Source organism: Phragmites australis, chromosome 6, assembly GCF_958298935.1.
Source record: "Phragmites australis chromosome 6, lpPhrAust1.1, whole genome shotgun sequence".
Lineage (NCBI taxonomy): Eukaryota > Viridiplantae > Streptophyta > Magnoliopsida > Poales > Poaceae > Phragmites > Phragmites australis.
The window spans coordinates 2,100,973-2,122,738 of NC_084926.1; the positions used below are offsets into that span (position 1 = coordinate 2,100,973).

Genomic DNA, 21,766 nt, shown 5'->3' on the forward strand with positions numbered 1-21,766 from the left:
TCCGACGTGGCATAGTAGGGCTCCGGTCGTGGAGTGGAGCCCGAGCATGGAGGGACACTGATGTCGGAGAAGATGGCTCCATCGCGGAGGTGTAGATCTCAAAGCCAATCCTGAGGGCGGAGGATGACCTCCGAAGAAGGCAACTTGAGGCACGGCTAGCCAGAGGTGCGTGTGTATGGTGAACTCCGGTGTGGAGGTGAGCCGGTGGGTGGCATGAGCACGTGTAACTGGAGGGGGGGTCTCCGTTCACTGGGGCGCCTGAGCGCACAGTGAGCGGGAGTGCTATCACGACGGTGCTCTTAAGGGTCCAGAGGCCAACGCGACGGTATGCCAGAGGGTCCAGAGGGCCAGCACAACGGTGCGTTGAATAGTCTGGAGGGTCGGCCAAGCGCGGTAGTTGGAGGAGGCCTCTGGTTGAGGGGCGCTCGAGCGCATTGTAGTCGGAGTGCCATCGTGGAGGTGATGAAGTTGTTGGGTGCTTATGTCCTGTGGCACAACACACGTGGTCTCGAGCCATGGAAGAACTCTGTGTCCTGCATGCATGGTTAACCCAAACAAGAAGTGTGTACGACATACGTGGTGGTCTCCGTGCCATGCACGCATGAGAATATTTATGAGCAAGTGGGGCGTGAGCATGTTGTGCTGCCATAATTTAATGTGTCTGCCTCTGACAACAAGATAAGCTAGCCAGGGATAAGGGTACGCGGGAACCACAAAAGTCAAGAGCTATCCTTCAGCCACGTGAATTCTACAAGCTATCTTTTTCATCTTACATGTGCTTTCTGATGTAGACCGCAGACTATAGAGACTCGTATTTGTGCATGACAAGTAAAAAATATGTTATTACTTCTTACGCCTAGTGAATAAGCATAATAGCGATACGGTCTGAACGCTGGAGGACTTTAGTCAAGTGTTGCGATGCTATGCCCTGCTATGAATAGCGCTTATGTTTGGTGGGGCCCCATAGCTTTTGACTAACCCAGCCTTCCGTGGCACTTCTGTATGGCAGAGTAATTGCAGTCGTATTACTTAGAGATGGGCATGCTCTCTTTTTTTCTAGAACATGCACAACCCATCAGCTGATGCGAGTAACTACGCCAACATGGTCGGTTTGCAAGGCGCACTATAGCCATGCTTATGTGATGAAAGCACTATTATTACTATTTAAACCATGACGTATGCAACCATGCGAGCGACAGGTAGGGGCGGCTTAGCCTACATCCAGAGACGTGACCCTACGCGACCACATGTGTTGGATAAATGAAAGGTCACTCGAGTTTCCAACCCAGCAAGGAATTAAAATATACCCGAATGCATATCTGGTGACGAACCGGAGGGGCTCGAAAGGCCCTCATACTCCTTCCAGAGGGTGTGCGAGGGCATGCTCTGGGTCGCGTTTGTAGGTGTAGCTATGTATGAGCTGTCACATTTGTACGCACACAGTTTAGGTCACAACTCGCTCGTATGGTCGACAAAGCTCTTTGTGCGTCCCCACGGACAACACCATCTGTTGCTGAAAGGACAATGATATTGTCTAGGGGGGTGAAAATCATAAATATGATAGGCTCAACTAGTGCACAAACACCCTAAATAAGTGTGACTATTACAATCCTAAGGTGTGGCAAAGATTATTCAGATCTAGCAAGATATGCAACAAAACTCTAATTGAAAGTTTTAAAATTACTGTTCACCAAAAGTTTCAAGTTCAATTCGGAACTTCCGACTATATAAAGCAACAAAATGAGATCTAGCTACGCCTAATGAATTTTAGCTCAAACCAAAAGTTGACACATGCTACAAGAATTATTTTCTAGCTATTCCATAGATCCCCTACAGTCAAACAAGTATGATCACATAGATTGGGCAAAAACAAGTATGAAGGTTAATGAGCTCAAGAACACAAAGAATAAGCAAGCCAAGAGATGAGACACATCGATTTATTTCCCGAAGTTCAGACACCTCCACTTGAGGTTCCTACATCTCTATTGAGCGGCTTGGTCACACTTAAGCCAGGTCTCTTTCAACTATTTTCCTCACCAAGCTTGTTCACACTTGAGCTTGGACTTTCACTCCTGATTTCTTCCTTTGTTGAGGCAAAATACAAGCCTTCACAAACTTTCCACGGCATATCACAAGTTTAGGTGCCCATCGATGATGCCTAGCCGCCTAGGAGATTGAATCCCCAATAGTAACAAACACTTCGAGAAACTTCTTGACAACGAACTCGAGTGCTCAAAAGTAAAGTTTAGCTCACTTACACTTAATCTTTTAATCTCTCAACCTAACTCACTTTTCTTCTTAAATATCACACTAAATCTGGGAGGGGAGAGCTCTAATGGGTTTGGCTTTGAGTATTTTTGTGGAGGCACTAGCAGCTCAACAAAGAGAGGGTGAGGGGGGGGGGGGTATTTATACCTAACCCACCAAAACTATCCGTTATGCCTAATAGTGAATACAATATGGAACTTCCGGATTTATCCGGAACTTCTGGATTACTCGAGTTAGACCCACCCGAGGACCCATGTCCGGATCTAATCCAGAATATCCAGCAAACCCATAACTTCTAGGTTGAAACATTGGTTCACCACAGTGGACCTCTGGCCGGATTTAATCTGGAACATCCGTCAACCAGGAACTTCCGAGTTTACTTAGAAGTTCCGGGTTTGATTAGTTAAAACGACTATAACTTTTTACTCTGATGTCTAATTTCAATAATTTTGGACTCTATGAAAAGCTTATTCAGAGGGCTACCTATCTCACCAGAAATCATGATCTCAAATACATTAGATCAAAACTAGAAACACTCAGGAATCCATTTTCTAACTGGCTTTCGTGCTTTGGTGAGTCGTCCGAGATCCTTTCGATGACCTATGTTGTGTTGAAGGGATATCTATATGATCCGATCGATTGCATAAGACCCGCGGTAGCAATAGAACGGGGAAAGTATACAGAAAAGACAGTTCTTTTCAATTTCGATTATCTATATATTAGTTCGTTTCTATTTCTAGATATCTATTTCTATATATTAGTATTAGTTAGTAGTACTATTCTATTAGTTAGCGATCCCGGCTCTGTGAGTTCTTTCTTCCGTGATGAACTGTCGGCACCAGTCCTACATTTTTTCTCTGTGGACCGAGGAGAAAGGGGGCTCAGCAGGAAGAGGATTCTACCATGAGAGAAACACAGAGGTCAACTCGCTTCAAATATGGAACCCCCCCACCCCCCGGACCGCTTGGATCCCACGAGTGAATAGAAAGTTAGATCTACATGGGATCTCACCTGAATCGCCCCATCTATCCTCCTGAGGAGAAGTTTGTTTAGTTTTTCTTTACGGAAAGATAATAAGATGGCTCCCTGTGCTCTGATTGATTATTTGTATTATAATCTATCTAGGAGCAACACCAAAGTGTTTCAAAGGAGGATTCAGTGTTTGCTCGTCGTTTAGGCCGGTGAGTGACATTTTTGCTCATTGCAGTCACCTCCGGGGTTCTTTGCACCTGGGTAGTACCAGGACCCTTGTGCCCCGGACTGCACTGCCCGCCCTATGACCCAAAACTCAAAACGAGCCTTGCGACGAGACGCGGACATTCCTCATGCTACGGTTCCCTCCGGTCTATTCCCGGGTTGGGTTAGGGGAAGATCCGAGCGGGAGGGTTACAATTTTGAAGACGCAGTACTAATTAGCGCATATATAATAATATGGAACATTAAGATGAATAGAAATCCAATCTTATTTTCTTAATATTATTTGAGAATATCCATTTTTGGAGTAGGTTATTTCAGAGTATTCTTTTTTACTTATTGAATATTGCATTTTTGCAATCCATTGATATTGCAATTTGAATATTGCAATAATTTATATTGAAAAGATGATAGCCAATTTAATTTATTGGCTAATTCGAATTAGTATGTAGAATTCGTATAATTATGACTGTTGAAGCCTTAAATTCAAGTCTCTTGGCTCTTTTCACGCTTTCTCACAAACAGATTAAGAATCATTTGTTAAAGTTTGGATAAACCATTGCTTCGTCTGGTGTCTACAATACATCTAACTTATATAGTACTAATTTCATTTTTACCAGATTGAAAAATTTTATGTTGAAAAGGAAAATTAATAGATCCAATGTCACATTCTGTAAAAAATTATGATACATGTATAGGATGCACTCAATGTGTACGAGCTTGTCCAACAGATGTATTAGAAATGATACCTTGGGATGGATGTAAAGCCAAGCAAATTGCTTCTGCGCCGAGAACCGAAGATTGTGTGGGTTGTAAGAGATGCGAATTCGCCTGCCCAACAGATTTTTTAAGTGTCCGCGTTTATTTAGGGCCTGAAACAATAAAACCCGATCTAGACACTTTCGGCACCGGATTCCTAAAGCGAGCTCTCAACATAAACACAAGTTAGCACTACCCGGTGTTCATGGGTGTTTTGTATCTCTTACTTTGGGTTGGTTAGATACTCTTGAGCACTGAGACATGCCAAATATTCTACGTTGCATCTATCTTAATAGTGCGGCATACCTATACCCAAATTTAAATATAAAACTAGTTTGAACCACTTTGAGCCTTTTAATACCTTCAAGTACTACTTCTTTCTTTCAAACCATGAGGGTTGCCAACGTTCATATAATTCTCACTCCATCTTATATTGATTCTTCATGTTATTGATGCGAATCACCATTAGCTTTCCATGGCCTCGCACGATCCATTGGCACAAAACCTTCACTCGCCCTTCACCACCGCCTTGGTCCTTCGTCGCCAAGCACTTTGCTTGCCCTTCACCACCGGATGGTCTATCGCAGCCGAGCATCGCTTGCTCTTCATTGTCTTGTCATAAAAAATTACTTTGTATCTGGCATCTTTGATGAATCACTTTATCATATATGAAGTCCAATATTTGTTCTTCGCTCTTGGCATATTGGATATGCCAATTCAACTCATGCCTTCTTAGGTATCTTAACCCTAACTCACTCTCAAGCGCAAAGCACATGAGTTAGTCTATAAAACTCTATTGATAATATCATACATTTAGTTACTTGATCTTTCGCAAATAACTTTGCCTTTTTTATTGTCAAATTTCTTGAGCTTCTCATTCCCCTTATGAGCATCACTAAGAGTTCAAAGACATCGATGCATTTCTTGATCTCATGGCATTTCTCAACAAATTCATATTTTATCACTTATGCATTTTTCTATGGAGTAATCTACTAACAATTCTCAACAATATTGTTAGTTCATAAGTATTATCATTAACTTATCCAAGCATCACATAGAGCTCATTAATCTTGATGCATATCTCTTCTCCATATATCACCTATGGAACAACCTATTAACGATTCTCAGTAACATTATTAGTTCATATATACTATCATTAATTATCAAATTCACACTTAGCGACTAGATGCGCTTTCAGTTGATGCACGAAAACATACCCCGAACAGTATACGGCAAGAGCCTCTTCCAGCAAGGAGGCTCAAACTTAGGGATGAACTATGAGCCGAAAGGGGGAAGAGAGGGAGAAATGTAGTCTGTGTAATGGGGGAAATCTAGGGTCCCCTTGCCAACCTCTGTAGGGCTCTTTTAGAGAGAGAATGAATATGAGAAATTGCTAGCATATCCTAAGATATTATGTTACAACAATGTGCATACGACATACGAGAGTATTTTGAGACTTTCAACTTTTTACATGTGAAGTGGTAACTGAGATATTATAATCGCAAATAATGATATCACAACACGTCGTTTAAATATCTTATGGCTAGGGCGTTTCCCCCAACCCATATAGTTGTAGGAGTCCTTGCTCTCTGGTAGTTTGACACGAAATTGAAACCATCTAACCTCCTGCAGCATTTTGCTTTTTTTTTTTGCAACTTAGCAAACACTTTTGACGATGACAGAAATTGATATATGTATCCACCAAATCTTCAAATCAATACCACTTTACTTTTGGATTTGCTGAACAATAATTATTCCGTCATTTCTGCGGACAGTTGTCTCTACTTTTTCTAAGCTTCGTGAAAACGTTTGAACCAGCCCACGCTGAGAACGTTAGACAATGGAGCTGGAAAAGAAAAGAGCCCAAGTGGAAGCAGAAAGAGAAAAGGCGAAAATCTGCTCACAAGAAGGGGGGTCGCTGGAGCTAGGAATTCCAAACCGATGACTTCCTCTTACCGCATCTGTATAGAACACATTTCACTAATTTTGTGCCACTTGATCCCCTAGATCTGTGGCAGAAAGTTTTGTAGCACTCCTTTGAGAAGTTCAGCGAGTATGACAGGTAAACAGCTACGTAAATCGGAACAGTCATTTCATCATTATATCAAGATGACCTTTGACAGTAGCACAATCCTATCTACCTTGTTGGTGCTGACATTGGCTCTTGCAGTTTTTCCTTGCAGGGAGATAGGTCGAAGTAATACAATGTAGTCTTAATATGACAATTCACTTACCAGATAATCTAAAGTGTACAACTGGTTCTTAATGTACATAGGAGTTTCAGATCTGTTGCTAGAGTCAAGAACTGTTTCGCAGACGCGTTTTGTGTACAAAGGGAAGTACATTTTCTTGGTTATTTTGGGGATTCCCCTGTTATAACAAATTTGTAATCTTGTTTCCATACATGGAAGATGTGCATATTCTCCATGTATCGATGCTTTTGTACAGAAAGGTGTAACATTGTAACTACAAGAAACGATCACTCGAGCTAAACCCCTGTATAATGTATTGCAACACGACCAGTCAGCTACCTGCTGCTGCTGGAGCTGCCGATCAGCCTTGTCCTTCCTTCTTGTCGGAATCAGATAGGGAAATGATGTGAACCTATCACGCATGCTGCTGCGAGTACAATGGTTCAACAGAACTGCGAGTACAATGGTTCAACAGAACTCGCGTCATGCATGGCTGCTCTCGTATCGACGTCCATTTCGTTCCAGTGTCATTCGAGTGCAAACTGGGGTACTCTATGGAGCGCGCTCTCGAGTCTCGACGGTAGCAGAGTGCACGCCATGCTCCCCTCGCTGGCTCACTCACTCCCCTTCTTCTCCAAGTGGAGTACCATCCCTGCAAACTTTTCTGCCGCCTCCGCCCTTAACCGGCGTGCCTACACCAACAGCTGCCGTTCTCTCTCCCTCTCTCTCTCTGAAAGGCAGAAAAGCTCGCCATGGCCTCTCACGCTTTTCCGTAAAACGAAACCAATAAAAAGCCTCATCCACCTCTGAGCCGGAATCATCGAGCTGCACGCTTCAACTCCTAGTCTCCTGGTCTAAGTAGGGTATGTTTGGTAGTGTTATCAGATCAATTTTTAGAGTGAAAATAGTAGTAGTTTTGTTAAATATTAGTTTGCAGTTTTAGTTTTTAGAGGAATTTCGTAAGAGTAATTATCTAAAATAAACTAGACGTTAGGAGCTTAAAAAAAACTAACTTCTTATTATTCATTTCTCTATATAATTATTTTCTTCATAGAGTTTATCTTAAAAAATTATTTTCAACTATAAATTTACTTTTCCCAAAGAATTTGGATAAGGGAAGTTTTTCCAAACATGTCCACAGTTACACAGCTCATATGACAGCAGGGTTTCAAAAACTGAACTTGGATTGAAAACCGGTCCCAGTAGTTTCGTCAGTTTTTGTGAATTCTGCTCGAAAACCGACGAAAACCAATACAATTCAGACAATTTATTTGCCAAAAAATTTAATTCTAAATTTGAATTTGACCGAATTCTATCAAATTTCCCACCGGTTTCAATTATCGAATCGCAGCAAATTTACCAAAATTTGCAAATACCGACCGGTATTGGACGAATTTGTAAACCCTGGCTGACAGGTGAACCACTACCTCTCTTGGTCGCATCTGTCAGAGAAGCAGGTAGACACAGCGGGGAACCTCGGCGTGCGCGGAGCGGTTCTGCGGAGGGCAGCCGTGCCGTATCCGGAGCGGCTGACGCATACAAGGGCGCGTCCCGATCGGACGGCTGGGGACGCAACCGCGGCCGATATATACCTCCGCTCCCGGCTGCTCCCATGGCCACCGCCGCATCCACCTCCGCCGCCGCCGTCCTCGCGTCCCGCCTGTTCCGCCGCTCGCCGCGCCTGCTGCGCCGCCTCAGCCTCTCCTGCGCGCCGCCCGCGGCTCTGTCCGCGCGCCCGTCGTCGTCCCGCTGCCCCGCGCTCCTCGGCCGCCCACCGCCCGGTCACCGCGCTCGGATGGGCCACACAGCTGCGGCCACGGCCGCCGCCCCCGCGCTTGGCCTCACCAAGCCCAACGCCGTCGAGCCTCCTCAGGTGTGTTCTCGCGCGCGGGCTCCCGTCTCTGGTTTCTAGTGCTTTGAATCGTCGTGGTTTCGTCTGCTTTATCAGTATCTAGCATCCATCTGCAGAAAAAAAAAGCTGCCGTCGTAGGTTGACTTGATCAAGACTTACTGTTGAAACGCTAAACAAGTGCTAGATCGAGATCAAAACTAGTGTTTTCCTATGCAAAACCGCATCTTTGTTCAGATTTGCCGATTTGCTCCGTGGGAAGCCGCTGCCTTTGCCCTGCAGTGAGCTCAACCTGTACTCTCTTCGTGATCTTGTAGATTACTTTTGCTGCTAAAGACATCGAATTCTCCGACTGGAAGGGGGATATACTGGCTGTCGCAGTCACAGAGAAGGACCTGTCCAAGGATTCGGACTCCAAATTCGAGAATGCCGTCTTGAAGAAGCTGGACGGCCAGCTCGGCGGTCTCCTGTTGGAGGCTGCAGCAGAGGAAGATTTCACCGGGAAAGCCGGGCAGTCGGTGGTTCTCCGCCTCCCGGGGCAGGGTTTCAAGAGGGTGGGTCTGATTGGTCTTGGCCAGAACGCCCCGTCCACCGCCGCTGCTTCCCGGGGCCTTGGAGAATCAGTCGCATTGGTTGCGAAGGCTGCTCAAGCTAGCAGCGCTGCTATAGTTCTTGCCTCCCCCAGTGGGATCCAGGAAGAGTTCAAGCTGACTGCTGCAGCAGCAATTGCTTCCGGTACTTAATGCTTCTGCATATATATTTTTTATGGGATGGTTGTGGAATTCATTAGCTTGATGCTGTATTTTGTGCCTGTTGTAATTGCAGGAACTGTGCTCGGATTGTATGAGGACAGCAGATACAAGGCTGAGTCAAAAAAGGTGCTCCTTAAACAAGTAGATCTTATTGGACTGGGTTCTGGTCCGGAGGTGGATCAGAAACTTAAGTACGCTAATGATCTTTCGTCGGGCGTGATATTTGGGAGAGAGCTTGTGAACTCTCCTGCCAATGTCCTAACCCCTGGTCAGTAGATCTTTTCAGCGAACTGAGGGTTCTCCATATATTTCTTTTCAGTATTTACTTACTGCAGTTCTCATTCGTCCTTTCAGCTGTGCTTGCGGAGGAGGCATCAAAGATCGCTTCTACATACAGTGATGTATTCACTGCCACAATATTAGATGTGGAGAAATGCAAAGAGTTAAAGATGGGCTCCTACTTGGCAGTCGCTGCTGCTTCTGCTAACCTTCCTCACTTTATCCATTTGTGTTACAAACCCACTGATGGGAATGTCAAGAGAAAGCTGGCTATTGTTGGGAAGGGTCTAACCTTTGACAGGTTTGTAGTATTTTAAACATATTTCATGGATTTATTACAACGACAGATATGATTGAGTAGATATACATGCTAATATATTTTGTTACGATGAATGAACTTTGGTTATGATATTAATAATCATTGGCTGTTCTTATACTTGATTCACCTATGACTTCAGCGGTGGCTACAACATTAAGACTGGGCCAGGCTGCAGCATTGAACTGATGAAATTTGACATGGGAGGCTCCGCCGCTGTATTTGGTGCGGCAAAAGCTTTGGGCCAAATCAAGCCTCCTGGAGTAGAGGTACTAAAGTTAATTCTAGTATGAATAATATCTAGGTTTTACCCTTTTATTGTATTTGCTAACTGCCAAAGATTTCCCTTCTCACAGGTTCACTTTATCGTTGCTGCCTGTGAAAATATGATTAGTGGCACAGGCATGAGACCTGGTGACATTGTTACTGCTTCCAACGGGAAGACAATTGAGGTATGTTTCTTCCAGCACGTTGTAAAAGAAGCTCCATGATCCATGATGCTTATCCAGTTATCCTGCTTGTTTGAAGTGTTATCTAACCGGGTTTTAGATCATACTAGTTCTTATGGTCCGTGTTGTCTACTGGTTTTTACTAAATGTTCCTTTGAATGTGCTTCTTCAGGTAAATAACACTGATGCAGAGGGAAGGCTTACCCTTGCTGATGCTTTGGTCTATGCTTGTAATCAAGGTGTTGACAAGGTAATGAATTATTTCTATATTGATGACTTGGTCTGTTCATATAATTAGCATTTAGATGTTCTTCTGTAAATCTTGTTGTCATGGGCATTCCTATAATCCTTTTGTAGTTTGTACTACCGATACTCAATTCCTTGCTCTAGCATTATGGATGCTAAATTATTTGGTAGGTCCAGTTTATAGAGTTATCATTAATTCGATTCCATAGAAAGAAAAATAACATGTACTACAGTGATGCCTTTATTTAATGAGTCAGTTGCGCTTGTCACTTTGTAGGGATAATATGCTAAAATACAAAATTACAGACTTTGCTGTGCGTTGGTTATGCAAAATTCGATTTTGCTTTATTAGTCTATTTTGTGTATTTTTAGATGGTTTGTTGTCTTTTAGAATGCTGTGCGACTTTATGGACCATAACTTGCAAGTGTTCTGCTTGTGGACTCATCTGTAATTATCAATTGCAGATTATTGATCTGGCAACGCTAACTGGTGCCTGCATTGTTGCACTTGGGCCTAGTATTGCCGGTAAGCCTAACCAAATTCTACATCATATTCCAATCTGCACTCCTCGCCACCAATTGTAATTTCACTGTTTCCAAAATGGTTGCATACTAAAATGGGGCATTTTCTGTAGGGATTTTCACACCAAGCGATGAGCTAGCCAAGGAAATTACCGCCGCTTCTGAGGTATCAGGAGAGAAGTTTTGGAGATTGCCACTGGAAGAAAGCTATTGGGAGTCAATGAAGTCCGGTGTTGCTGATATGGTCAACACTGGCGGTAGGCAGGGCGGTTCTATTACCGCTGCACTATTCCTGAAACAGGTACATCTCTTCCTCATGCTTGCTTCTGGTTTGCTACTTGAATGAAATTTGAGCATAGTGATACCAGCGAGTAGCGACTAATAAGCAGCCTCTAATCATGACAAGTTATCATGTGCTCTAGAGATGTGCATTTTTCCCTTCCCGGTTGATTCAGCCATTGGTTTGTTGTCTTTGATATAAATGACATAATGATGCTTTGGCTATATTGGATCAGATGCAAAGTGGATAAACTTTCTTAGTTCTAGGCCCATATATCTTTTCAAGACAGAATTTCCAGAGCAGTTCACTAATGGCTCTCGTGCTTCTCTTGCAGTTTGTTGACGAGAAAGTTCAGTGGATGCACATCGACATGGCCGGGCCAGTGTGGAACGACAAGAAGCGGGCAGCCACCGGGTTCGGAGTCTCCACCCTGGTAGAGTGGGTCCTCAAGAACTCATCATCCTGAACAAATCCTCCCCTGCTTTTCAAAGACATGATCAGTGAAGGGAGCTTTGGGTGTTCTTTTGTACTACCATTTTATAGTTGCAAACTGCAAGCAAAGCCGACGCCGCTTTTGGCGCCCCAAGTGGGGTGATAGAATAAGCAAAAGGGTTGGCCTTATGAGTCGTGTGTGTTTGGGTTGGGTCCATGAAAGCATCATGTTGGTCGCGGTCAAGCCGTGCTGCCGTGTAAAATTCTCTCTGCCAAATCGAAATAACGGTGCTATTCCTTTCGTCTGTATCATCTGTTGTGTGATCATGTTTTGTTCGATTCTGCCGAGACGTTGTTGTTTCTTGCTTGCGTTGTCCTCCGCTGTGCTCGTGCCATCACAAGGCTGGCATGGGCCGTCGCGAGCCAGGACTTTTTTCTTCGCGCGGCGTCTTTCCCAGGGCGTGCGAGGTGAGCACGTAGCTCAACTTGAGCTGTGTGGGCGTGCTCAAGCGTATGCGTAGCTTCTCTGCAGCCCATGGGAACCATACAGCTGTGTGAGCGTGGAGGGCCCTCCGCCGTGTAGACCACGACGGAAAATCTTTTATTTATATATTTTTATTTTTTAATATTTAAAAAATACATAATTATTCTAAAATATTGAACATCTGAAAAAGATGTCACCCGTTAAAATGGTAACCTAGATGCATACTATTTTAAAATTGATTTTATTTTTATAAATATTAAAAAAAAATTACTACTTAAAAAATACATAATAATTCCTATTCTAATACCTCTGTTTTCGTTTACTTGTCACTAGCTTTTTACTGTAATAATTTTGACTTTACGTTTTTTCTAAAAAAAATTACAAATACTTAAAATTATCTAATACTAATAAAGTAAATTTCACGATGAATCTAATGATACGAAAGTTTTAATTTTTTGTAATATTTTTAAAAAACGTAAGGTTAAAATTGCTACAGTAAAAATAGTGACAAGTGAAAAAACGGAGTAGTAGTTTTGGTATTTTCGGCGCCCACGTCCCGTGCCCGTACAGGGTGCTCCCGCGTGTTATCGCGTGCTCTTGCATAGTACTGGCTGCCACCCACGCTCTCACGCCCGTTCCCGCGTGAACCCGGCTGCCGCGCGCTCCCGCCCACACTCCCGCTCCACGCAAGCCTACTTCCCACGCGCGGCCGCGCGAAACATGTGCAAAAATTCGACGACGACGCTCCGCCGAAGACACGCGGCCCCACCCGCGGCGCGCAACGGTTCGCTTCTCACTTCCACAGGCAGACAAGCTCTCACGTGATGTGAAGGGCCTGCTCGCTGGTGGCGGGGAAAAAGAAAGCAACAAACCTCGCGGGCCGGTCAGATCTGGGCTGGGCTGGGCCGGCGCGGCCTTTTGGCTTTTGCGTTTCTTTCTTGAGCCCCAAGAAGGGGAGAAGAGACGAGACGACGGGCTCGGCCGCCGCGCCGCAAACAAAAGAGAAAGAAGCAGCCGCACGACACGGTGCCGTCGCAGCCGCCGCGTCTCGCGGTTCACAGGAGCACAGCAACGCGTGTCGCTCGCCGGAGTTCCTCCCCCAGTTTCCGTCCAGGCAAGCGGTAGTTTCTTCCATCATATGGTTTGGGTGTCCGCTTGTTTTTGTGTTCTATGTTGACGCAAGAGCTTGCTCGAGTTGACTGCTTTACGATGTATTAGAGGGTATCAGGGTTCTATGCACTTGATAAATCTTGCGATCACTACTAGCATATATAGAGAGCCTCAATTGCTTGTTTGGAAAATCGAGTACCACAGTAGTATGTTAGGTTTGGCGAAGGAGCCAACTTTGGGGGCAGCTGATTCTGTAAATTCACCGTAGTAGTGTTATGCTGCAACGTCACAGATTATAAGGCGGATGCTGCTATATGGTTTAGCCTCTTCTTGAATTTCTTTCTGTTTGTGACTAGCCAACTTTTGTGACTACGTACCTGAGATGGGTGACAGTTCCACGTGCATCTCTTTCACTGAATAGGATGGGAACTACAAAAGAAAAATGTTATCCGAGGGGAGAAGGGTCTCTAATGATGGAGAACAGGACAGTAGTGCTGAAATTTTACTCAAAGCAGTTCATCCATCTCACCATCACGTAAATGTAGAGCTCAGTAAGCAGTCTGCATGTAACCATTGTTTCATATATGTGAGCTGCTTCTTGCCACAGTTTTGTTCTTTGGTAGACTCCAGAGATAAGACCCTGGAAATATGACCCTGGTGATGCACAGAATGATGTCTCCTTTTGCCCTCATTTTGCAGACAATACCTGCTGAAAATGGGCAGCACTGAGGTTCCAATGCCTGTGCCGTCACCTGAAAGCCCAGCTGTGAATGAAGGGTCAGCTCCTGCTACCGACTCGAAGCCAAAAAAGAAGATATGCTGCGCGTGCCCTGATACCAAGAGGCTGAGAGATGAGTGCATCGTTGACCATGGGGAATCTGCATGCACAAAATGGATCGAAGCTCACAAGCGATGCCTCCGTGCTGAGGGGTTTAAGGTCTGATTCTTCTCTGGTCTGCTTAATCTGTGGTGTGCTGGTGTCTGCTTGCAAATTAGAAGTTACATAACATGTCAGATGCAACCAGGACCCTGTTGCTCCTCCCAAACTTTCTGGGCTTTGGAACCCATGCTTATTGTTTTGCTATCCTGCTCTATTAATAGATGAGGCAACTCTCCTGCCTCCGTTCAAAAAAAAATACTGATGAGTGATGATTGTTGGTTATGTTTAGCAATTTACTAGCTGCTTTTTTTAATGGCATGGAAGAAAAGAACTGGAGGTGAAATTTGTGTCAGACACATTGAGAGCGAGGCTTGGAATTTATTTGTTCATCGTAGCAATGCTCATGGTTTCCATGGCATAACCATACTTATTCTCTTCTCATCCTTTTTCAAACACCAATCAATCACTCCTCACCTATCTACTACACGCCTATCAACTAGTTATTTTCTAGTTGCAAGCACTCCCCTCCCCAGTACCTTCTTCTCATCCATCTTTTACATAATTTTCAGACTTGTAGCTAGACACCAGCTACCCATCATCAGCTCATGTCAGAAACATTCAGGATTTCGGCAATGGCTCCCCTGCCAAGAACGACAGGAACATCCTGAAAGCCCTCCTGGGCTGAAACAGTGGCACCTCATGCCCTGCGCCTCTCACCGACGCGAATGTGAGCCCTTCATACACCTCAGACCATCCTCCTACCTGTACACACACAAATGCGTCTCAAAGATGTTACATAACAACATGCTTACTGCTTAAACTGCAACTGCTAAACAGCAATGGCAAATTCAGTACCTGTCCAGCTGAGTACCATGGGTACCAGCGGGTCTTGATCTTAAGACCGAGATGGCTGATGGCAAACCTCGTAGCGGTGACTGGGACGACCGAATCCGTATCACCGCTGCATTTTGTCAAGTGACAAAGCATCATGCTTACTGACAACTTCTCTGCTGCAAGTATAATTTTGCCCACTTCAGATTCTTCAACTTACCTGAACACCCATATCCTAAGCCCAGCTTTCATCAGCATCTTGTATGTTGGCAGCATGGAGAACTCAGAATCTTGCCATGTCTTGATGAGCACATCACTGTCAGTGTTAGGAAATCCAAAATAAATCCATCGTTACTCTTCGATAGCCAAATCGATCACGACAAGAATGGAAAAGGATGTCAGGAAAGAAGCAATGAAACAAACCTGCAAGCAGTCCATCTGTAGGGGATCCCTGTGGTGTTTGCATGCATTGCCTTCTGCACGTCCAGCCTGTTGTAGTACTTCTCGGCGTAGGTCTCCGTGCAGGGGTCGTAGCCGAAGGATCGCCGGCGGATGAGGGTGTTCTTGAACCTCAGCACGGTGGCGTTGGACCTGGCCGCGGCGCAGGACGGGGTGTAGATGCTGTACTGGTCAATGTCCCCGAACTCTTGGTTCATGGCGTAGTTCATGGCGCGGTTGCAGCTGCGCGAGACGTTGGTGCTGGTGAAGTTGCACGACTTGAGGATGGCCTTGTAGGTGCGGTCGGAGATAATGGCGTGCGTCCACCAGTAGGTGACGGTGCCGATGTTGTCGTAGTAGTTGTCTGTGACGCCGTTGCCTACCTGAGGGCAGGAGATGCATAGATTTTTCAGGTTAAATTCGCATCAGGGTGTGAAGAGCAGGTGAAGTAGTGTTAGCAGTTTGGAGTTGGAGTCTGCTCGTGTTTGATGATACTCACAAGGATTCCTTTTAGATTGATGTAGGGGTATGGTGAAGCCTTGTTGTGTTCAACGATTTTCCTTGCCAACTGGGGAACGTAGTGGCCTAGAATTAAGCGGGATAATAAGAACATGTTGCCATTACTGACATGGTTCCAGTATCATAGTATCGTAATTTTCTTCTAGTGCCGTTGAAGTCGGAGTACTGAATGAAATCCAGTGGATTCATAGCTACAGACTTACCAGCGTAGCTTTCTCCAGCTATGTAAAAATCTCTATGTCGATACTGCGGGAATCGCGACATCCAACTGATCAAGAACTGCAGTGCATCTTGAGCTGCATGAATTTCACAATGACATCAACTGAGACTTAGGCTACAATTCACAATGACTTGGTAGTTCCAGCCTTCCAGGATTTACAGCACCCAAAAGGACCAGTTATGGATTACCGGTTCGCTCGTCGCCTGATGTCTTGAGTTCCGAGGTTGTGTTCGTGTAGGAGAAGCCGACACCGGCAGGTGACTCCAGGAAGAGAAGGTTTGCTTCTGCAACAACAAATTTCGCCCTTCTTTTCATCAGTCATTGGTGCTGTATCACTTGGCACAAGAGTAGTCTCTTCTGAGGTCTGGTTACCTTACCTCTGTTCCATGAGTACTTGTTCAGAAAGAGCCCTGTCCCATTCGGTTTAATCCGGAACGGACCAATCTCTTCAGATGCTCCATACGCCACCGAAGAGCATCCAGGACCTGGCAAATGATCAACAGTGGTGTTCTTCAAATTGTTCGACAATGGCGTTCTTTTCAAGCCATGAGAAATGCAGATGCAGCAAAGAACGATCTACAGACAAACAGAGGAGCAACGATGTTTTGTTCTTACGGACATAAATTAAACGGATAGTTGGCATGTCAAATCGAAAATGATTGGATCATCTGTTCTGCAAGGTATCACTGCAATATGGCATGACTGAGACGGCCACAAAGATTCAAAGTTGACCTCCATAATGATGTTGACTGCTGAGCAGATAACTTTAAAAATTTCATAAGACAGTCTGCAAGCATAGTATCACTGCAGAAGCTCCAGATCTCCTAAGATAGTAATATTCTAAGAAAAAGGAGAAAATGGAGAATCCATGAAAGGGCCAAGTCGCATCAGAAGCGTGCACCGCCCGTTCTGCACCGCAGCCGCATTTCCCAAGGCACCAAGTCAAAGAAAACAAACCATGGTGCCAGTGGAACCCAAGCAGTGTGTGACTGTGTGTGTGTCATCGGCTCATCGCCTCCCATTCCACATTTTATTCTCATTTCCTTTTATGTGTAAGGAGACCCAAGGCCAGGAAAAGGCCACAGTCCCTGAATGACTGCATCCACATCTGTACAGGCACACACAAACACAGGGTGCCATGGTTAAACTTGCTGTGCCTCGCAATGCCAGTGCGCAGGCCAGTGAGTCGCCACACAGCCCTATCCCTGTGCACAGGGGCAGGGCTTCTTGGTGTTTAGCCCGTGTCTTTAGTGCTTTACCCGGTGTCTGATGCTGACCGGAGACGAAGCAAAGGGAATAATAAGCATAAGCGGTGGGAGCGAGCAGCAGCGAAAGATTACTATATAACAGCAAAAAAAAGGTGGCGCCTTGCCTGATCGCAGCTTTTGGATCACACTAGCTCCCAAAACATCTGCGGCTTTGGGCACCACGCAGCGCCATCATTTCCTCATGGGCCATTGCTTGCAGCAGCAGGCATGCAGTCACATGACCTGAGGCGGCTGAGGCGCCGCCACCCTGTGGCTAAGGTTGCATCGATCTCGAAGGACGGTTCATTCATCAGGATCCAGAGCTGCTGCGGCTGCTTGCGGCCTTCAGATTCAGAGAAGTTCTGAATCGACGACCGATGAAAAATTCAGGTTCAGAATTGCTGCTGCTGACTGCTGAGTGCTGGGTGATGAGGACAACCCTGCACGGTCGCGGAGGTCTGTGCAGCAGCAGAGAGCATTTGAATATCGCAACCCATGGAGCAGGAGGGAGAGAGAATGCGTTTTTTTACTGCTAATGATCAGATTGGGATCCAAGAAACCCTGGCTAGCCTCAGTAGTTAGAAGAGTCTGACGCCTAACTATTTGCTTATCCCTTCGCTAGTGACCCTGTCACAGACTGACAGTCGGCGATATGGATAAAAGAATGACCTGAACACTCATGGCATGACACCGTGGAAACAATCTCGGTACCACCACACCACATGCGGCAGGACAAGAGAAGAGATTGGAAGTTGAGGAAGTAATGGCGAGAGTCCAAGCGTTGGGATAACAGTTCGTCAGCCGGATCAACGAGTATGCATGCATGCATTGTTGGGAACTAGAGTCAACTGCAAATATCTGGACAACCTGCATGTGATCACTGATCATACTCCACACAGAACCATCTTGGTATCAAATCTGAATTGACCTTATGGTCCTTAATCAGCATGCAGTACTCCACTACTGTTGGTGGTCAAGTACAACAATACATATTCATGACCGTTGTGCGAAATAACTACAGAGAAACAGACTAAGTATAATGACACGTAGTTCTCCTTTGTATTTGAGAGGGGGGGGGGGGGAATCTGACTAAGCATCTTCTGCAATTGATGCTTGTAGATCAAGTTGAGTCCAGGTCGAGGGTCAACGTGAACAAATGAAGGCAGTGGAGTAGTACAGCAGCTATACTAGGGTTAGATCTTCTGTCGGAGCTTAGTGGCAATAATAATGCACACGAGAGAGACAGAAGCCAAGCATAGCATGCATGGTTTAGTATCACATGCATCTGTTACAGAAACAAACAAAACACTGTACAACAGAAGCGACACCACCATTACGAGTGCACTGTCTGATAAATATGCAAAGTTCGACAGTGCTTTTAGCAGATGACCTACTAATGCAGACAGTGTACTTAATTAGGTCATGCCTGTTATTCAGGATGAGTGAACATGTCCCTAGTGGCATAATCTATTACTAGTAGTACTGTAGCATAAACTGCAAAGATCATGTTTACAAATCACAGATGTACCAGCCCTAATGGTTTTTGACTTTTTTTGTCCCTCTCTCACAAACACTATTTTTTTGCGGGGCAATGGTAGGAATTCTGCTAAATTAATTAAGAGAAGGGAAACAAAAACATCTAATTACAGTTAGCGGACAGCTTTGCGAACGAGCATGGTGCTCGATGGCAAAGCCGCAGGAGGCGGCTGAGCCTATCAGGGTTCGATCCTCCGGCGTTGCACGCCGGTCTACCCTCCAAAGAAGATCACATGAAAAAGGGCCCGGTTCTAAAAAAAATTACAGCTGGCGAACAGTCGCGATAATCTGTCGGTCTATCACTCTATCCTAAGCTTTCATACCAAAAGGCTAAACAAAAGGGGCAAAGGGGCTGAAGGATAGAACTTGCCATGTTGCCCGTGTCCTGCACGTAGGCAGCCCAGGGCAGGCGGCTGCTGCTGCTGCCCCCTCGCTCATGTTTGTTTGTTCACAGGCAGTGGTCATGTCTATGCACACATTTACTCCGATCCCCTGCGTTTACTACTGCACTGCACCCTGTACCGCCTTGAACAGCAACCACTTTCTCAGTTAATACTCCCTCAAAACGCATTTTTTCTCTCATGACTAACACCACGTTAATGGTCTCTCTCTTTTCACACTCTTATTTGTTATAGTATGTACAATAAGGTTGGAGCTTCATGTCAAAGAAAAAATATCGGTGATAAACCCGGTTTACCAGTCTACCGGTGGACCTGGTAGAAAAATGTACTGTATTTATTGATATTTTGTTTTGTTTGAATTTTATCCGGTACTTCAGGTAAACCGTGTTTACCGGTAATCTCCAAAAGCTTTGGAAAGGTTTTGCCTAGACAAAAGCTTTGGAAAGTCTTTGCCTGATCCTTTTAAACTCCCAAAACCAGCAAAAGTAAGGGCACATGAAAAGACTCTAGCAAGGGAGTGTCTGGTCAACACGACTAAGGAGTATGATAAGATCATCTTATCATAACAAGACCAGTGAAAACAAACAATAAAGTACTATCATTAGCTATCTAACATGAAAAGAAACATCATTGCAGCAAGATGGAATAAGCAAACATGCACGGATCAAATTAAGAGCACATGTTAAAATTAGAAGCACTTGTGTAGGCACAGCAGGTATGCAAAGATGGAGTGTGAGTGGTTGCTGGGTCACTCACCTCCGTTGAGCCAGAGCACCAGCGGCTTCCTGGCCGAGTCGCCGTCGGCCTCTGTGAGCCAGTAGAAGAGCGCGCGGCCGCGCTCCTCGTTCACCGTCACGTACCCGGAGTACTGCGCGAACGCCACCGGCGGCTGCCCCGGCAGCGACTCGACGCGGTCGCTGCGCGCCCTCTCCTCGCACTCCTCCACGCCGGCGCCGGTGCCCGCAGCAACAGCACCTCCAGCCAGCATGCAGTTGATCACGACCAGAACGCTCGCGACGCCAACCGCCCCCCCACGCCGCCGCTGCATCGCCATTCAGACGCACCGAGGAACAGCGACCAGAGAATTGGTGTAACTAGCTATGGAAGAAGCTGAAGCACACGAGCTGCGTATTTATCCTTGGAGGTTGGAGCTCAGCTTGCTAGTGGCAACTGGCAAGTGGAGTGGTGGTCGTGGCAATAATGGGCCATTGGATCGGGCGAGACGGCGCGCGGGGGCATTTAAGCTTGCTCTGCGGAGGAGGAGAGTGCATGAGGAGGGGACGGACGGAGGGCAGGTAAGCTTTGCTACGCCGCCATTAATAGTCCTCCGACCTTGGCAGCTCAGCAGAAAGGGAACCGCATGGCCTGAGTGCTGGCGCTACGTTAAAAAAAAAGTTATTAGTGACTCATAATAACCATGTTATTAATAATAAGTTAGTAGTGACGGGTGATGACCCGCCAATAATGAGGTTATTAGTAAAATGTTATAACCGTGATATGTCATTAATATTCAGTCACAAGTGATGAGTCGTAACTGTTACCTATCATTATTGATTAAATATTAGTAACGGGTTGTAATTTTGATCCGTCACTAATGATTGATAAATATTTTCATATTTTTTTTAAAAAAGGTTAAAAATTATTTTTTTCACACGAGCTATCTCAACGCAGGCCCATCCCATATGCCTCACAAGTTACACTTTTTTTCACATTATTTTCAAGTTTGCGTTCCATGAGAATCGAACCCGTGACCCCTTCTCGCGTGTGTAGCCATCTTAACACCTCTACTATTACGTAGTTATGATAAAAATTGAATATTTTATCATTTTAATCTTCTTTGCCGAATATCATTAGTGACGCGTCATAACTATGATCTGTCACTAATAATTAATTTTGTCAAATTTCATCGAGGGTTATAATTTGATAGGTGACCCAAAGTGTATTAGGTAAAATGGGCATAATTGTTGCATACGGGCTTTAATTTTGACGTTTTTTTTACTCTATGGATATAAAGAAATTACATCCATTTCTCTCCCATTTTATTGGGTTCGGTGAATTTTTTAAGACAAAAAACGGTTTGGAAGATTGAGTTCTAGTCTTTGTAAGTTTCTGTACTATTTTTGAAACATGTATTTGTGTCTATAGCCGTCATAGCTTATATCAAACTTGAGTATAAATGTACAGTGATTCATATTCTAGTGCTGCTGATGTGAGAAAAAAAAAAGAAAACAATAAAATAAAAAATATTTGCGAATATTATCATTAGTGACTGGAGTTGATCATTAATGACGGATTACAAGTTAACCCGTCATTAATGATTGGCATATGATGACCCGTCACTAATGACTTGATTATTAGTGACGGGTCAAGTTGTGATTCGTCACTAATGACTGACCTAAGACGACCTATCATTAATAATTGGTTTAAGACGACCTGTAACTGATGACTTTATCATTAATGATGGATCACAACTTGACTCGTCACTAATGACTGGTATATGACGACTCGTCACTGATGAACTAGTGATTAGTGACGGATCACAACTTGATCTGTCACTATTAT

The 21,766-nt window shown here is 44.8% G+C and overlaps 3 protein-coding genes across 6 annotated transcripts; 2 read left to right on the forward strand and 1 right to left on the reverse strand.

Annotated features, from left to right (window-relative positions):
- Nucleotides 1-7,922: 7,922 nt before the first annotated feature.
- LOC133921026 (leucine aminopeptidase 2, chloroplastic) lies at nucleotides 7,923-11,850 on the forward strand. The gene is made up of 10 exons (XM_062365729.1): nucleotides 7,923-8,286; nucleotides 8,580-8,997; nucleotides 9,088-9,282; nucleotides 9,369-9,594; nucleotides 9,752-9,878; nucleotides 9,966-10,061; nucleotides 10,231-10,308; nucleotides 10,770-10,830; nucleotides 10,940-11,127; nucleotides 11,441-11,850. Exons 1-10 carry the CDS (start codon nucleotides 8,026-8,028, stop codon nucleotides 11,570-11,572), a joined length of 1,782 nt encoding a protein of 593 aa, XP_062221713.1. The 5' UTR covers nucleotides 7,923-8,025; the 3' UTR covers nucleotides 11,573-11,850.
- Nucleotides 11,851-12,926: 1,076 nt separating this feature from the next.
- LOC133921028 (cytochrome c oxidase copper chaperone 2-like) lies at nucleotides 12,927-14,369 on the forward strand. 4 transcript variants are annotated; one of them, XM_062365735.1, is made up of 3 exons: nucleotides 12,928-13,143; nucleotides 13,554-13,718; nucleotides 13,832-14,369. In XM_062365735.1, the coding sequence occupies exon 3, from the start codon at nucleotides 13,848-13,850 to the stop codon at nucleotides 14,073-14,075; it is 228 nt and encodes a 75-aa protein (XP_062221719.1). In that variant the 5' UTR covers nucleotides 12,928-13,143; nucleotides 13,554-13,718; nucleotides 13,832-13,847; the 3' UTR covers nucleotides 14,076-14,369. The 4 variants fall into 4 exon arrangements, with proteins under 4 accessions (XP_062221718.1, XP_062221719.1, XP_062221717.1 ...); XM_062365734.1 differs by having other exon boundaries at nucleotides 12,927-13,683; XM_062365733.1 differs by lacking the exon at nucleotides 13,554-13,718 and having other exon boundaries at nucleotides 12,930-13,143.
- A 16-nt stretch (nucleotides 14,370-14,385) lies between these two features.
- On the reverse strand, nucleotides 14,386-20,505 carry LOC133921027 (serine carboxypeptidase 24-like). Its single transcript, XM_062365730.1, has 9 exons — nucleotides 19,961-20,505; nucleotides 16,398-16,505; nucleotides 16,209-16,304; nucleotides 16,004-16,096; nucleotides 15,781-15,866; nucleotides 15,267-15,664; nucleotides 15,064-15,159; nucleotides 14,868-14,973; nucleotides 14,386-14,774 (listed from the first exon to the last, which is right to left on the reverse strand). The coding sequence occupies exons 1-9, from the start codon at nucleotides 20,256-20,258 to the stop codon at nucleotides 14,631-14,633; spliced, it is 1,425 nt and encodes a 474-aa protein (XP_062221714.1). The 5' UTR covers nucleotides 20,259-20,505; the 3' UTR covers nucleotides 14,386-14,630.
- Between the last annotated feature and the right edge of the window lie 1,261 nt (nucleotides 20,506-21,766).

Coding starts and splice junctions, on each gene's coding strand:
- LOC133921026 (XM_062365729.1), top strand. CDS start 8,026: ATGGCCACCGCCGCATCCACCTCCGCCGCCGCCGTCCTCGCGTCCCGC. Junction 9,879..9,965: donor TCAAGCCTCCTGGAGTAGAG/GTACTAAAGTTA, acceptor CCCTTCTCACAG/GTTCACTTTATCGTTGCTGC. Junction 10,309..10,769: donor GTAATCAAGGTGTTGACAAG/GTAATGAATTAT, acceptor TATCAATTGCAG/ATTATTGATCTGGCAACGCT.
- LOC133921028 (XM_062365734.1), top strand. CDS start 13,848: ATGGGCAGCACTGAGGTTCCAATGCCTGTGCCGTCACCTGAAAGCCCA.
- LOC133921027 (XM_062365730.1), bottom strand. CDS start 20,258: ATGGCGATGCAGCGGCGGCGTGGGGGGGCGGTTGGCGTCGCGAGCGTT. Junction 15,160..15,266: donor TACAGATGGACTGCTTGCAG/GTTTGTTTCATT, acceptor TAACACTGACAG/TGATGTGCTCATCAAGACAT. Junction 14,974..15,063: donor CTTAGGATATGGGTGTTCAG/GTAAGTTGAAGA, acceptor GACAAAATGCAG/CGGTGATACGGATTCGGTCG.